This window comes from Salvia splendens, chromosome 18 (assembly GCF_004379255.2).
Source record: "Salvia splendens isolate huo1 chromosome 18, SspV2, whole genome shotgun sequence".
Classification (NCBI taxonomy): Eukaryota; Viridiplantae; Streptophyta; class Magnoliopsida; order Lamiales; family Lamiaceae; genus Salvia; species Salvia splendens.
Window position 1 is genome coordinate 18,484,838 of NC_056049.1, and position 17,129 is coordinate 18,501,966.

General features: G+C 38.1%; 3 protein-coding genes across 3 annotated transcripts; 2 read left to right on the forward strand and 1 right to left on the reverse strand.

Annotated features, from left to right (window-relative positions):
- The first annotated feature begins 7,132 nt into the window (after window positions 1-7,132).
- On the forward strand, window positions 7,133-9,973 carry LOC121777687 (eukaryotic translation initiation factor-like). The gene is made up of 5 exons (XM_042175027.1): window positions 7,133-7,402; window positions 8,565-8,733; window positions 8,870-8,995; window positions 9,528-9,593; window positions 9,679-9,973. The coding sequence occupies exons 1-5, from the start codon at window positions 7,140-7,142 to the stop codon at window positions 9,727-9,729; spliced, it is 675 nt and encodes a 224-aa protein (XP_042030961.1). The 5' UTR covers window positions 7,133-7,139; the 3' UTR covers window positions 9,730-9,973.
- A 12-nt stretch (window positions 9,974-9,985) lies between these two features.
- LOC121777688 (protein PROTON GRADIENT REGULATION 5, chloroplastic-like) lies at window positions 9,986-10,588 on the reverse strand. The gene is made up of 2 exons (XM_042175028.1): window positions 10,284-10,588; window positions 9,986-10,202 (listed from the first exon to the last, which is right to left on the reverse strand). The coding sequence occupies exons 1-2, from the start codon at window positions 10,524-10,526 to the stop codon at window positions 10,098-10,100; spliced, it is 348 nt and encodes a 115-aa protein (XP_042030962.1). The 5' UTR covers window positions 10,527-10,588; the 3' UTR covers window positions 9,986-10,097.
- Window positions 10,589-15,266: 4,678 nt separating this feature from the next.
- Window positions 15,267-17,056, forward strand: LOC121775861. The gene is made up of 2 exons (XM_042172938.1): window positions 15,267-15,942; window positions 16,588-17,056. The coding sequence occupies exons 1-2, from the start codon at window positions 15,737-15,739 to the stop codon at window positions 16,643-16,645; spliced, it is 264 nt and encodes an 87-aa protein (XP_042028872.1). The 5' UTR covers window positions 15,267-15,736; the 3' UTR covers window positions 16,646-17,056.
- The last annotated feature ends 73 nt before the right edge of the window (window positions 17,057-17,129 follow it).

The following is a 17,129-nucleotide window of genomic DNA, read 5'->3' on the forward strand; positions in this document are numbered from 1 at the left end:
TTGTGATCAATGTCGAACTAATTTTAAAGATCGAACTAGAGATCAAATTAGGGTCATTAGATCTAGTTTTTCTTTTTTTTATGAGATTCGCTGATGTGTAAATTATTTTGGTCTTCATTACAAGCCCATTTTACTTTATTGTAGTAGGTTATTACTTCATTCAGGTACGTAGTACCTTGAAACTACGGTATGTTTTTACTTACTTCCAGTAGGTTTTGAAATGATTCAACACATGCATCATTCGAATTCATTGAACTGAATTTTTACTTTATTCACTTTAAAAAATATAATTTATTCTAGTAAGTTTAGTACTTTATTCGAAAACATTATTACTTCAATCGACAAGGTTTTTACTGAAGGGGTTGGCAGCTAAAGCATACATAAATCAATTACATAATAATTCTGATCTATTTAGTAGATTATTTAGACAAATTCTATTCGTGCAAGTATCTCATGTATCATGCTCATAACTTGAATAAAATCATGTTTTAAGTGTAATTGAAACCTAAAACATGTTTTTCTACGGATTATCCATTTTACCTTGGGGATTCTCCAAAGAATCGAAGATAGCTAGCGCATTGTCCACGTGAAGATCTTGAGTACTAAACCACGGATCTCCTGACTGGTTCCCAGACTGTATGCCGATATCAGTGTGAGCTGATCTCACCAGAATACTAGGACTTAAATAAAAAAGATAAAATTCTATCTCATGGAGGAGAGCTAAAAATCGTCCCTTACTGTGTAGGAGACGGGGACGAAAATTTTGATAAAATAATAAGTGTATTTTCTGTCTCCTTTATTTTCCTATTTATATTAAGTCACATATTGGGTCCAATCAGGGATCTATGGAAGGTTTGGATATGACCTCTCCCAATTAACTTTTTACTAATTAAATTGAACCTACAATTTAGTACAAGCTTGTATTGGAATATTACGAGTAACCACTACATTAGTAATATTGCACTGCACATCCAAATCTAAAATTATAAGTAATCCGGGTTTCCATTGTTTGTCGTTCATTTCCCACACTTAAGATAGAAACGCTCATTAATTAATTAGTGTATGCTATGAACTTAATTAATAAACATCTTATTAATTCCAAGAGTGGACTTAGCAAGAAACGCTTATTTATTATTTATAGACTAATCAAACTACAACTAGCTAGGTTCCAAATAATAAAGCCTTCTTTCGAGCACCTCTTGAGGACGTTATCAAACGAGACTCAACTCGCGCACGATTCGATATAATAGAAATCCTAGCACCGCTAGATATTAATCACCACTACCCAATATATCAGGATTATTGGGTTGTGAAAAACCCGCACCATTTGGTAAGTCAAAGTAGTGCATAATTAATATCGTATGCTCAATGCTAACTTACATTGATTAAGACATAAATAATTATCAAGACCTCGTCTTTCAGTAGATAGCATAAAGACTTGTCTCGCTGTTAGATCCAATTTAGTGCTCTACCACACCAATGTCATCTTATTTCAGTAAGACTTAGAAATATACGGACTGACATTGCAACCTTTCACGATATGTAGTCTAGGCTTATCTGGGTTGTGAAATTTTTATTTTTCTTTGTTCAGAACTGACCGTGTTACCTTAAAGTTGACGACGCCCACAACTGGTCTACTAAAACAAAGACTTAGACTTTGTTAAGTTACTTATACATTTAAACATGCAATAAACATCCATTAGATGTAAAACATAACAATATTATAACAAAAATAATCTATTTCATCCATTGGAAAATAAAATAAGAGTTTTACAGTATTCAATCACTCGAAAAGTGATTTCTAGTATACAAACTCTAACAATCTCTCACTTATACTCAAAACAGCTTTCGAGTATACCAAAAAATATGCACCTACGTCTAATTCTCCTACTTATACTGAAAGTGAGTTGAGGTCTTGAGCGAGTCGAACTTCCATCCCTTCAACATGGCTCTCGAACGGTTTCACTGCCAATGCCTTTGTAAAAGGATCTGCCAGGTTGTTCTCTGACGCAATCTTGACCACTTGTATGTCTCCTCTCTGCACTATTTCTCTAATGATATGATACTTCCTCTCTATGTGTTTGCTTGCTTTGTGAGCTCGTGTTTCTTTCAAGTTTGCCACAGCACCAGAATTGCCACAATAAATGGTGATGCTCTTGGGTAGATTCGTAACCACACCTAAGTCCAAAAGGAAGTTTTTGAGCCATATAGCTTCCTTTGCTACCTTTGAAGCGTCCAGATATTCGGCTTCCATGGTAGAGTCCGCAATGCATTTCTGCTTCATACTCTTCCAAATTACGGCACCACCTCCTAAGGTGATGAACACATATCCAGAAGTAGATTTTCTCGAGTACTAATCAGCTTGAAAATTTGAGTCAGTATATCCCAAAGGACAGAGCTCGACTGCATTGTAAACTAGAGCATAGTCCTTAGTCCATTTAAGGTACTTGAGTATGTTCTTTACGGCAGTCCAATGTCCTTGGCTCGGATTCGACTGATATCTTGCCACCATGCCAACAACAAAGCAAATATCAGACCTTGTACAAAGCATAGCATACATGAGACTACCAACTGCCGAAGCATATGGTACCCTTCTCATCTCTTCTATCTTAGACGGTGTCTTAGGACACATCTCTTTAGATAGATGGATGCCATGTCTAAAAGGTAAGAAACTTTTCTTGGCATCTAGCATGCTAAAACGACTAAGTACAATGTCGATGTAAGGTTCTTGAGATATGCACAACGTTCTCTTCTCACGGTTCCGAAAAACCTTGATCCCGAGAATGTGTCCCGCGTCTCCCATATCCTTCATCTCGAACTGATTCAACAACCAAGTTCGTACTGATGACAACATCTTTTTATTGTTTCCAATTAGAAGAATGACATCTACATATAAAACTAAGAACACAACATTTCTATTTTCAATCTTCTTGTACACGCAACTTTCATTTGAGCACTTTTCTAATCCAAACTTATGTACAGTTTGATCGAAATACTGGTTCGATGATCTAGATGCTTGCTTCAGGCCATAAATGGCCTTCTTAAGCTCTCAAACCATGTGTTCCTTGCCCTTCACGGCATATCCTTCGGGTTGTTCCATGTAGATGGTCTCCTCAAGACTACCTTTCAAGAACGCGGTCTTAACGTCCATCTGCCATACATCTCAATCCATGTAAGCTATTATAGACAGAAGTATTCAGATCTACCACCGGGGAGAAGGTCTCGTTGTAATCGACACCCTCCTTTTGGGTATACCTCTTAGCCACTAGTCTTGCCTTAAAGACTTTAACTCGTCCATCGGGTCCACGTTTACGTTTGTATATCCACTTACTACCAATGGCAATACAGCCTTCGAGTAGGACGGACAAATCGTAGACGTCCTTGTCTATCATAGATTGTAGTTCTGAATCCATTGCTTTCACCCATTCGCAATGATCGACATCCGCCTACGCCTCTGCAAAATTCTAGGGATCTAATACATTGTTGTCCGAGAAGTGATTCATAGATTCTCCCAAACCAATGTATCTATCAGGCTCATGTGAGGCACTCCCACTGTGGGCCGGCACTACAATACTTGGAGTAGAAGTTGAAGTAACTGGAATTGTTTGTACACTAGGTACTTGTTCTTGGTTAATGGAACTTGTGACAGAAGTTAGCTCGTCAAGGGCCACTTCACTGCTGGGTTTATGATTCATTATAAAGTCTTCCTCTAAGAATGTCGCGTGAGTGCTCACGATGACTTTCTTATCTCGGAGACAATAGAATTCATAAGCTTACGATCATTTAGGGTAACCTATAAGCAAACATACCTCTGTCCTAGATTCCAGCTTAGTTGGATCATTTTCCAATACATGAGCCGGACAATCCCATATCTTGAGATATTCTAGATTGGGCTTGCGCCCAGTCCACAAATCATACGGAGTAGTAGGAACAGATTTTGATGGTAAATTGTTTAAAATATGATTTGCGGAAAGTAAGGCATGTCCCCAAAATGAAATAGGTAACCGTGCATAATTCATCATCGATTGGACCATGTTTAACAAGGTCATATTCATTCTTTCAGCTACGCCATTCTGCTAAGGTGTGTCCGGCGGTGCGCACGAGCCCTCGCTCGTCTGCGCGTCGCCCCGTGATCGCCGCCTCACGCTCCCACTAATTTGACATCCCTACTTCGGGCGCACATCGCGCGATCCGTCTCGGTGCAAGCGTCGACGGATCGCACGTCTCGTGTGCTCGAACAATTCAAGTTCTTTGATTCGATTGTTCTTGAGTTCAACATGCATAAAATTATAACAAAAAAAAAACAAGAACATACTTCGCAATCAAATAACACATACGTACATGAATTTTGCGAAATTTAAATCCAAATAATCAGAGCCAAAGACTGGCTCTGATACCAATAGAAGGGGTTGGCAGCGGAAGCATACATAAACCAATTACATAATAATTCTGATCTATTTAGGAGAATATTTAGACAAATTTTATTAGCGCAATTATCTCATGTATCATGCTCATAACTTGAATAAAATCATGCTTTTAAGTGTAATTGAAACCTAAAACATGTTTTTCTACGGATCAACCATTTTACCTTGGAAATTCTCCAAAGAATCGAAGATAGCTAGTGCCTTCTCCACGTGAAGATCTTGATCTTGAGTACTAAACCACAGATCTTCTGACTAGTTCCCGGACTGTATGATGATATCAGTGTCGGCTGATCTCACCAGAATACTAGCACTTAAATAAAGAAGACAAAATTCTATCTCACGGAGGAGAGCTAAAAATCGTCCCTCACTGTGTAGGAGACGGGGACGAAAATTTTGATAAAATAATAAGTGTATTTTATATCTCCTTTATTCTCCTATTTATATTAAGTCACATATTGGACCCAGTTAGGTATCTATGGAAGGTTTTGGATATGGTCTCCCCCAATTAGCTTTTTACTAATTAAATTGAGCCTACAATTTAATACAAACTTATATTGAAATATTACGAGCAGCCACTACAAAAGTAACATTGCACTGCTCATCCAAATCCGAAATTATAAGTAAATCGGGTTTCCATTGTTTGTCGTTCATTTCCCGCGCTTAAGATAGAAACGCCCATTAATTAATTAGTGTATGATATGAACTTAATTAATTAACATCTTATTAATTCTAAGAGTGGACTTAGCAAGAAACGCTTATTTATTATTCATAGAGTAATCAAACTCCAACTATCTAGGTTCCGAATAATAAAGCCTTGTTTCGAGCTCCTCTTGAGGACGTTATCAAACGATACTCAACTCGCACACGATTCAATATAATAGCAATCCTAGCACCGCTAGATATTAATCACCAATACCCAATATACCAGGATTATTGGATTGCGAAAAACTCGCACCATTTGGTAAGTCAAAGTAGTGCATAATTAATACCGTATGCTCAATGCTAACGTACATTGATTAAGAAATAAATAATTATCAAGACCTTGTCTTTCAGTAGATAGCATAAAGACTTGTCTCGCTGTTAGATCTAATTTAGTGCTCTACCACACCAATGTCATCTTATTTCAGTAAGGCTTAGAAATATGCGGACTGGCATTGCAACCTTTCACGATAGGTAGTCTAAACCTATCTGGGTTGTGAAATTCTTATTTTTCTTTGTTCAGAACTGACCGTGTTACCTTAAAGTGGACGACGCCCACAACCAGTCTACTAAAACAAAAACTTAGACTTTGTTAAGTTACTTATACATTTAAACATGCAATAAACATCCATTAAATGTAAAACATAACAACATTATGACAAAAATAATTTGTTTCATCCATTGGAAAATAAAATAAGAATTTTACAGTATTCAATAAATCGAAAGGTGATTTCTAGTATACAAACTCTAACATTTACTTCATTCCAGTAAGACTTCAAATGCCTACACATACTTCATTCAAATAGTGTAAACCATTCAGTGGCGAAGCCAGGATTTTACGATGGGGGCCCAAGTCAATGTTGATAGTTATAGAGTTCATTCGATGTCGGTGACGTTTGAAGTTCGATATAGAGTAATTAATATTTATTATTTTCAAATTTTATGTAAATATAATACAGACGGAAATAAATTTCAATTATGAAGTGATAAAGATTTAAAATTAACATAATTAGTGGTGTACAAGAAAATAAATAAAAAGGTAGAGAACTAAATTATTAGAATATACACATTGTATTCCATAAGTAGAAAGAACAGTGAAAAAAAGCAGCATTGTATATTGCATAAGTAAAAAGAAAAGAGAAGCATACTAGAAAGTGAAGAAACATGTCGCCAGAGGGAATTCGAACTTGCGTCGTCATACAAGTCAAAAGACGCTGCCCCCAGGACACAACCAACTGCGCTACAAATATTACATGAATGTTTCCGTTTGCATAAATAATATATAGTAATTCGAAAAATTAATGGGGGATCAGTGGCCTTGGCCGCAACGTGGCTTCGCCATTGACACCATTGCATGTGCTTATTACACCATTTAATTAGGCTATCATTCCATTTTGTTGTCAGCACCGTGGCGACGGTGATAGATATTGAAGAGAGAAAGAACGGTACGCGACAGCGAAACTGCATGTACGTACTAGAATGAAGTAATAATCTGTTGGAATAAAGGAAAAACCTACTGGAACGAAGTAATATATTTTCTGGAATGAAGTTAAATCCTCCTAATATATTATGACTTAATTGCCACGGGCTAAAGTAAAATAGGCTCGTGATGAAGGCGAAAAAAATTTATACATTTGCGCATCTCATCCATAATAATCTAGATCTAAAATCTGAATTTGGTGTAGTTTTGCAGTTCTGCAATAAGGAATGAATTTGCATATAATGAGACTCGGTAAGTATAATTGAAAAGGCATAAAAAAAATAGGTGGATATGGAATATTCTTTTGGATTTGATTTTGGTGTAACTAATTGAGGTAAAATTACTTTGGTGTTAATAAATATCCATAAATGAATTTGAGTTTGGTGTAAACATGTAAATTTCTTAAAAAAAAAAATTCACTCATCTTTTTTGTTACTAATAAATTAATTTATTCTAATTTAATTGAAAATATTAAGACATTATGTACATATATTAAAATTTTCTAATTTTATATGACTAGGTCCTCAAGTCTAACCATGGTTAACAGTGTCTCTCTTCCATTGAAATCGCAGACAAATATCTGTGTCTCAACACCTTTCTCTCCCAACCCTTTTTTATCGGTGATTAGATTTGGTGGAATGGCATCTGAGGTGGCCGACGCGGAGAAGCAGCAGCACAAGCTCGAGAGGAAGTGGACCTTTTGGTTCGATAACCAGTCCAAGCCCAAGCAGGGCGGCGCCGCCTGGGGCTCTTCTCTTCGCAAGGGATACACATTCGACACCGTCGAAGAATTCTGGTGGTACGCACCGATTAAGACCTCCAAATATTTGATTTGACGAAGAAATTTGATTTAATTATTTCCGATTTGACATTCAAGCTTGTTGCTTTGATTTATTTTATTTATTCTCGCCTATTTGTTTATTTTGTAAGTATGTGTTGGAAGTTGATTGCTATTACTTTGGATTTGGTTGTGTCTGCGAGTCTTGAGTTTTAGAGATGCAAGTATTGGCTCTGAAGGACTTAAAGTAATAGCATTTGCTTCTATGAATGTGAATCCCAAGTCAAGATTGTGAATTTGATCTTTAGTTGGATCTCCTTCTCATGGCTTGTTGCCTAAGAGCATCCACAATGGCGCCTAGCGCACCGCCTAGCCGAGCCCCGGCGCTAGGCGGTGCGCTCGGCGAACAATTGCAACCGCCTAGCGGTTTTCCGAAAAAAAAATCGCCTAGCGCTAGGAGGAGTTTGTGGCTAGGCTATTGCTGGGCTATTCCTATTGTGGATGCTCTAAACGTTTGCTTCTATCTTGTTTTATTGATATTAAAAGCATAAAAACTATTCTGAATCCTTCTCAAACAAGTCAAGAGACTTTTGCAATAATGCACAACATAAGTGTCAAGTCCATCAAAACTAAGATTGATTAGCATTATGATGTATAAAATATAATTCTGAAATCAGGAGCATACAAAAATGCTAGGTGTGTACCTTAACCAAATTGAGCCAACTGATGGGTTTCTCAAGCTTTGTTTCATTCTCATTTAACTTGGTTTAGTTCCCGTGGAAGCAAAAATATAACAGTGAGCCTTTCTAGCATTGTAATGAGATTGTGCGTGCCTAACCAGGGGAATTTTTGTCGAGGTTTAACAAACTAACAATCGAAATTCAAGTAGTATCTAGTACTATAATTGGACTCTGTAGTTTGGTTTATTTTACTGCTGTATTTTGCACTTTTTCCATCTTTTGCAACTTCTCTCTTCAATCGGTCTGCATGTTTGTGCTGTTTTCCATTGCTAAATAGCTGAAGCTTATGGGAATCTCCAATGCTCCAAGCCAATAACTAGTTTTAAGTTGCTTAATATAAGTTTGGGTGGGGATGGGTAGGCGAGGGGCATTTTCTTGTCATCTGCAGAAACACAATTCATTGGTTATGACTTTTTCCTGAAATGGTGATTTATTTTTTGCAGTTTATATGACCAGATATTTAGACCTAGCAAGTTCCCTGCAAATGCTGATTTTCACTTATTTAAAGCTGGAGTGGAGCCCAAATGGGAAGACCCCGAGTGTGCTAATGGGGGCAAGTGGACTGTGACTAGCAACAAAAAGACTGATCTGGATAGCATGTGGCTTTCAACTGTAAGAAATTGTTGTCTCTCACTTCTGGTTACTATGTGTTTTACATTTAGACCTAACTAGATGATTATGAAAAAAATGATTGATGGATGTATGGGGTTTCCAATTTGACATTTCTTTCTGTGGTTTTGTTTGTTAGTTAATGGCTCTTATCGGAGAGCAGTTTGACGACGCTGATGAGATATGTGGAGTGGTTGCCAGTGTGCGCCAAAAGCAAGATAAACTCTCGTTATGGACCAAGACTGCAGCCAATGAAGCAGCTCAGGTATTTCCTTAGATAGCTAATCAAGTCAATGCTTTTATTAATTTCGGTTTCAGATAATATAGAGAACAGAATTCATGATGAGTAAAATCTCATCTTGTGATAATGACTGTTTGTTCCATACTTGCATCACTCCAGCATTATTCTATAAAGATATATTATTAGGTTACTATGATAGAATGGGCTAAGACTCAAAGGTGTTAAGTTTGTGGAGAGCTTATGCACTTTGAATGATAACCCCTTAATCCGGGGCTAAATTAAGATAGGAACAAAGTAAAAGAGCCATGACCATTACTTGAAGCAGGAAATCACATTTCCGTAGAATTGATTTGGTTTAATCATTCAACATGTCCTTTATGCCCATGTGGTTGGACATCAAGGACACTAACTTTTCCATGCCATTTATACGATTAAAAACTAAAATTTGTATTTTATAAAAATGCTAGCAGAACTGTAGGAGTGGAAATATATCAAGCCCTTGCAGTGATAGAAGCTTCAGGCATTTATTGATATTTTTTTCATCTTTGCCATGCAGATGGCCATTGGAAGGAAGTGGAAGGAAGTGATTGATACCACTGACGAGATCTCATACGGCTTTCATGTGCGTTTTAATCTCTCTTCTTGAGTATCGCACACTCAGATGCCTCCTTTTCTTAACGTTCTAATCCTTTTTTCGGTTACTACAGGATGATTCGAGAAGAGAAAGTAGAGCACCAAGAAGTCGATACCAAGTGTGAAGCAAGAGCCTATGCTGTTGTCGAATCATGCTACTGATTAAGTTCCCAAACTTAACCGAGAGCTGCGATCCTCTCTTCCTAGTGAATTACTGGTGTTTTGTCTCTCAGTCTATCTGTTATATTATGAATGTGAAGGATATTTTCATTTTCATTCTACATGTGTTTTGATGAGCAGATTGTTGTAAAACTTTTTACTATAAATTTTGAATATTAGCAAAACATGTAACAGCTCATTCATCTACCATCCAATCTAATATGAAAGAGCAAATAAAACAGAGGTATTCATGTCACATGAAAAAGAGTTGTGTTTTGAATGTGTATGAATACATGTTCTGTTCTACTATATCATCGCGAAAGCATAAATCGAATCAAGCAAGAAAACCAAGCCACTCCCCGTTCTTCTTGGCCAGCCGAATAAGCCCCTGCCGTTGCTTGCTGTCAGCTCCTATCGATTTGCAAAATTCCGTTATCACCTAAACAGATGAAAAAAAGGTTCAAATCTGCTGGTTAAAAATGTATTTTGAGTGATAACAAAATGGTGGGATTTTGGTTACCTGTGAGTGAAGAGCAATGGCCTTGCCTCTAAGCTGGTTGAACCTCTTCTTTCCAATGATGTTTCTTGTGACGACGACGGCCGGAGCAAAGATGCCGCCTTTCCCACTCCCCATCATTGGCTGTGGCCGTACCGCCACCCTGAGTTGCGGCGGCCCGGCCACCTTTGCCTGCAGCAAGGAGTGGTCTTCACCTGTGCCCCAGCTCCCAAGAAAGGCAGAGGCAGAAACTGAGGCAGCAGCCATTGACTAGAAGCTAATCTTTGAGTTTTTTTAGCTGAAATTTGTGTTGGAGGTTTTTCTGTTTTTTTCATGATTTATGTCTTATAAATATTTGAGGTGAGGAGGCGCGCTCAGAGCCACAGAAATCTGGTGGGCTTCGATTTTCTTTTCTATTTCTATTTAGAAATTCGGGGTTTTTTTCTATATGACTGACAAAAGTATAAATATTCATTTTCAAAAATTCCTAAAACTATTCTCATGAGCATGAACAACAAATTGTAAAGGCGACATGGGATTCTCTATGGTCAAGATGCGTTCTTGTAATCCAAAAATCTTAATTTCGCGCAATGAATCAGAATTTGTATAGCAAGATTCGATCTTTCAAAAATTCATGGTAATTTTTCTGTTTTTTTTATTAGCAACTGCCCTTAAAATTTCCTTGAGCTGAAAGCTAACTAGTAGTACTGCTTTAACTAAGGCTACGTTTAGTGAGATTGTCTGATAATTGAAACTAAAAAATACTAATTATTTTATACTAAAAAAATGTACGAATAAAATTAAAATCATTATATAAATCCATGGCTCTTTCACTAATTAGTTTTAGGATAGAACCCATTGATTTCTATTATTGTATCAAAGTGGGTTGCAGACTGTTGGTCAGATTTATTTGATTCAGTGGTAATATCTAGGTTGAAACGAAAATATCGATGGCCCTGCAGTATATCTGGACTTAAAATTTGGGTCAGTAGTCTAATCGATCAGAAAAAAAGTCTCAACCCCTTCAAGCTTCACCTCAAGAGTTTGAGGAATGGAGTTGAAAATTGAAACTGAGAGATACAACTATCCCACATCAATATATAAAAAAACTGAAGTCACGGTATAAGTATTATGGACCTCTCCTCTTATCATTAATTGGTTTCAGCAATAAAATTCATTTTTCACTATAGAGATGAAGAGAGATAGAAGTGAGGTGGAAGAATGAGTGACGCAATGGCATGTAAATGTTCCATTTTTATTTGAAATTTAAAAATCATAAAACATCATATCAATAGTAGCTGGAAACTGACACAAAATTCTAAGTCCATGATATATGTTTTTATTATTATGAAATATTTGCACGTTGAATAATGAAATTGGAAATGTATGAAAACATCAAACAGTATTAATATGAGTGAGACTGAGATCTGTGTGATGATTTTAGCATCTATGATATTTATGATGTTATTTCATTTTAGGTAATGTTTTATTTTCAATAGATTAATTTAAAAAAATATTTTTTTAATGAAACATATTGACAATACACACAGAAGTGAGGTGGAAGAGAATGGGTAAGGTGGCATGTTCGATTTTATTTTTCATTTAAATTCATAACAACAACATTTCAGTAACTAGAAATTATCACAAAATTTCTAAGTTCATGATATTTAGGATCACATTTAAATTTCTAGAAAATACCATATTTTGATGATAGTTTATGATTTTAGCAACTGGAGTATTATCTCTTTCTATTATTATGAAGAATGAAATTGGAAATGTATTGAAAACAAAAGGCTGAATTAATATAATATAGTATGAGTGAGACTGTAATTAAATTAGAAAGCTCTTCATTAATGATAACTGTAACGAATTGAATCGGAGATGTGTTTGATTGGAAATGACGACAAAGTGTTTGGAAAGAATTCTCGAAGATTGTATTCAAAAACTTGGAAGAATTACAGATTGAATTTGGGAAAAAACTCTCTTTTACAAGTTTTCCCTCTCATTCCTTTTAAACTGGCGCCTAACTAGATTTTAACTAACATTTCAAATCCTACGGCTAGGATTAAAACATCACTCAGCTGAAGATCCGACGGCCCCTGAGTCTCCTCAGCTGATGGAGCTCGTTGCATAGCTTCAATCTGTATCAGTGATTGCAACTAAGCAATTAACATCTACAATAACGAAATTACCTAACACGAGCTAGCTGATATCCTGCTAATTCTAGTTCTGTCCCTAGCTAGCTGATATCCTGCTAATTCTGGTTGTGTTTCAACTGCTTCAGACTCCTCATCGTCATTTTGCTGTCTAGTGGTTCCCTTATCAATTTCCCCATCATCCACCACCTCAAACTGAGCCACATTCTGAGGTTGTTGTATCACCTGGTTCTTGCACTTGAATGGCATTTCAGTTTCCACAAAAGTCACATCTCGGCTAATCAAGACCTTGTGATTTCCTGGCTCCACACACCAGAGCCTATAACCCTTCACACCAGTCTCATACCCCAGCATTGCACATCTCACTGCCCTGGCATCTAATTTAGACTGCTTCAAGTATGTAAATGCCTTGCAGCCAAATGGTTTAAGGTGAGAGTAGTCACCATAGCTCCCATACCACCTCAGGTCTGGTGTATCTCCATCAATGCTAGAAGATGGGCATTTGTTGATTAGTTTCACAGCTGTAGCCACAGCCTCTGCCCAAAATCTCTTCTCCATACCAGAAGAAAGAAGCATACACCTCACCCTATCCATAATTGTTCTATTTCCCCTTTCTGCAACACCATTCTGTTGGGGATTCAATGGAACTGTACGATGCCTCTTAATGCCCTTAGACTGACAGAACTCCCCAAACTCCTTTGACACAAACTCCAAGCCATTATCAATCCTAAGGCACTTTACCACACACCCTTTCTCCTTCTCAACCATAGCACACCATTCCTTAAATTTTGAGAAAGCCTCAGATTTCTCTTTAAGAATATACACCCAAAATTTTCTTGAATAGTCATCAATCACTGTCATATATTACTTCCCTCCACCTATTGACAACATGGGGGAAGGTCCCCATAGATCACTGTGCACGTAATCTAAGGGAAACTTGGATGTGTGTTTACCTTTCTGAAATGGCAGCTTCTTGGTCTTTCCCATGATACATTCCTCACAAGGTCCACTGGGCTTTTCATCAACACCAGATATGACCTCTCTCTGTATCAATTCCTTGATGCTACCCATGGCTGGGTGCCCCAATCTCCTGTGCCAAACCTCTTGAGTTTCTGCCCTGACAGTATTCGCTTGATCACTCAGCACAACTGCTGATCCACAGAGGTAGTACAGGCTGCCGTTTCTTCTTCCCTTCATAACCACAACTCCACTCCTCCTCACCTCCATAACTCTATCAGATGAGTGAAATGAACATCCCTTTCTCTCCAGCATCCCCAAGGAGATTAGGTTTCTCTTCACCTCTGGTATGTACCTCACCTCACTCAATATGGCAGAAGAATTATCATCAAGCCTGAAGCGAACCTTGCCAATCCCTTCAATCTTGCAAACTTGATTATTTCCCAGAACTACAGAACCATGCGCCTCTGAAATCTCCTCAAATAATTCAAGAGTTGGACACATGTGCAGGCTACAACCTGAGTCCAGAATCCATGGCTCTCCACACCCTTTTTCCATAACATTCAAGGCATGTGGAACTTCCATCTCCTGCACACAATCAGAGCTCTATTTGGAGGGGCTACCTTCTTGCGCTTGCTTCCTTTTCCATGCGAAGCAATCCTTCTTTAGATGGCCCGGCTTCTTGCACCAGTGGCAAGAACGTGTTTCCCTTTCTTTCTGATCAATGCCATTAGTTATGGGGGCATCCTTCTCCTTCTTGAATGGCTTCTTGCCCCTCAATTTCTTTATGTTAAGACTCTCTGAGGCGGCTCACTTCCCTTCTCCCCATATCGCTGGATTTCTTTAGATCGGATTGCTGATTGAACCTGCACCAAAGACACAGTCCCATCTCTTCCAAACAAGATGGCATTTCTCATCTGGCCATAGGACTTAGGCAAACCATTCAATAGGAGTATAGCCTTATCTTCTTCCCCGAGCTTCACATCAATATTTTCGAGGTCATCGATGGCTTTGTTGAAATCTTCCAACTGCTCCAAGATGTCTCTCTCTTCTGTGAATCGATACGAGTAGAGTCTTTGCTTCATGAAAAGCCGATTCGCCAACGACTTCGTCATGTACAACTCTTCGCACTTCGCAAGAATTCCGATTGCCGTGGTTTCTTTGGCCACTTCACGCAAAACCTTGTCGCCCAAGCTCAAGACCACCACGCTATGCGCTTTCGCGAGTACTTCCGTCCGCTTAACCTTGGCCTTCTCATCGAGCACCGCATCTGGATCATCTTTGTTCAGCGCGTCCGCCAAACCCTGTTGTATCAGCAACGCTCGGATCTTCATTCTCCAAAGACCGAAATCGTTCTTGCCCGTGAACTTCTCCGCTTCAAATCTTGAAGCCATTGGAATCGATCCAGAGCTTCAAACAGATGCCAAATATCAACACCACCTCCGCCGTTCCCCAGACGGCGCCACTTGTAACGAATTGAATCGGAGATGTGTTTGATTGGAAATGACGACAAAGTGTTTGGAAAGAATTCTCGAAGATTGTATTAAAAAACTTGGAAGAATTACAAATTGAATTTGGGAAAAAACTCTCTTGTACAAGTTTTCCCTCTCATTCCTTTTAAACTGGCACCTAACTAGATTTTAACTAACATTTCAAATCCTACGGCTAGGATTAAAACATCACTCAGCTGAAGATCCGACGGCCCCTGAGTCTCCTCAGCTGATGGAGCTCGTTGCATAGCTTCAGTCTGTATCAGTGATTGCAACTAAGCAATTAACATCTACAATAACGAAATTACCTAACACGAAATCCGTCAAATCTGAGCCGTTGGATCTATTGGCCAATTTAACGACCTTTCAGCAGCCAATTAGGAACCAGACGTGAATATGTTTTGATGATTTAATTATCATCAAATATCGCTCACATAAAGCCTTCACCGCTGCCAACAAACTACACTAAACACCTCTCTCTCTTTTTTTCTCTCTCTCACAAATCTTTCAATTTCAGTTCAAGTGGTTTTCATCAAATCGTAGCAGTCTGTGCTATCACAGTAGTTGTGTATCGATGTTGAAGTTCTGATTCGTCGAAGAAGCAGCTTGTTTTCTGCTATTGATAATTTGCCCCAAATCAGGCTCTCTAGTCTTCTTCTCAGGATCTCTTCAATGCACTTCCCCCTTAGGTTTTGTGATTGTGTAATTTGATTGCTATTTTGGTCAATCTCTGCGTTGACTTTTTCTGAAGTAATCGGTTGAATTTCCTGGGGTTTGATTTGATTTGATTTGATTTGAGTTGAGTGAGGGTGATGAATGTTGGGATCGATGTGTGTGAATTGAAATTTGGTGAGGTTTAGATTTGTTGCTGGATATGAGTAATAATGGTGTGAAGATAGAGGTGAGCAATAGCTTGGAGTCTCCAAAGGTAGTTATGATTGAGGAGAGTGATGAGTCTAAGGCATTGTTGCCTTCCAGCAACGGTGGATTGGCGAACAAGTCGGATAAACCTAAGAGGAAAGTTCATTGGATGGATAACAATGGAGATAAGCTTGCAGAAATCTTGGAATTTCAACCTAGGTAATTAGGATCTTTTTATTTTTTATGTTGTTGATGCTGCTGTAGTTGATGCTTGTGAGTTCTTGAGGTTTTCAATATATGCTGATCAATTTATGACTAAGGAACTGCATTAAGTTAATAGACTGTAGATGATGGATGAATTGATGATTTTGTTGGTTGCTATGCTTGATTTTGTGCTCTTATTTTTGTTTCCAATCATATAATCACTGATGTTTTGGCTAAATGTACACGACCTGACGTCCCTGTTAGATTAGGCTTCAGCACCGTCACTGCATGGTTGCATTATTTCTTTCACTCGTGATAAGGTTATAGATTGACTACGCTCGACACTTGTTGCTAGCTAGGAAGAATATATACGACACATTTTTGGCGGCGCTTAGTTTGTTTTACAGAGAATTTCAGTAGCTCTTCATTTGGTGGTGCATGATCAACGGTGCTCGTCATAATCTTCCATTGGTTGTACTGAATAGTTTCACACATTAGTCAAAATACATCTCTCGAGCCTCAAATGTATGGAAGCCGATGCAGTTAGAGTGAAACAGATTTTCTTTACATTAGCAACACATTCTCTATGGATGCTACAAATGGAAACCAGTTGCTCTTCATACTCCTCATTAATGAATGTTCCATTCTTTTGCCTTGCAGTGACGTGAGCGACTCAGAAGAGGACGAATCAGATTCTTGCATCTGTAGGATAATGTAGACCGGATCCATTAGATCGACTGCCAGTAACTTTCTGGTGGTGTTGTGAGACATCAGTTTTTTTCCAGTGGAGAACTGATCTTCCCCTGGATCGCAGACATACTACTAAAACGGAATCCTGCCTCATTCTCTCACAATTTTCTTGAAGTATACGGGTAACCAAAGGAAGACACCGGGTTCATGGTTTCGGGAATCTCATGACTATTGGTATATTATCTCAGTTTTCTCATCTGGACAGCATATTACTATTAGCATAGTGTGTGCATTCTATTCTAGAGACATATGATTGCTTGTCATTATATAGTGAAGTTATAGGAGATTCCATTTGCTTCCTGGTTCCCACCTCTGTACAAATTAACAGTTTTGTGTATCTGGCTGATTTCTTGAGCAATATATATTTGGATTTTCGTCACGATCAAGACGGGTATTTTCTTCATAGTTCCCTTTCTTTTCATATTAAATTTGATTTTACTGAACAAAGTCTA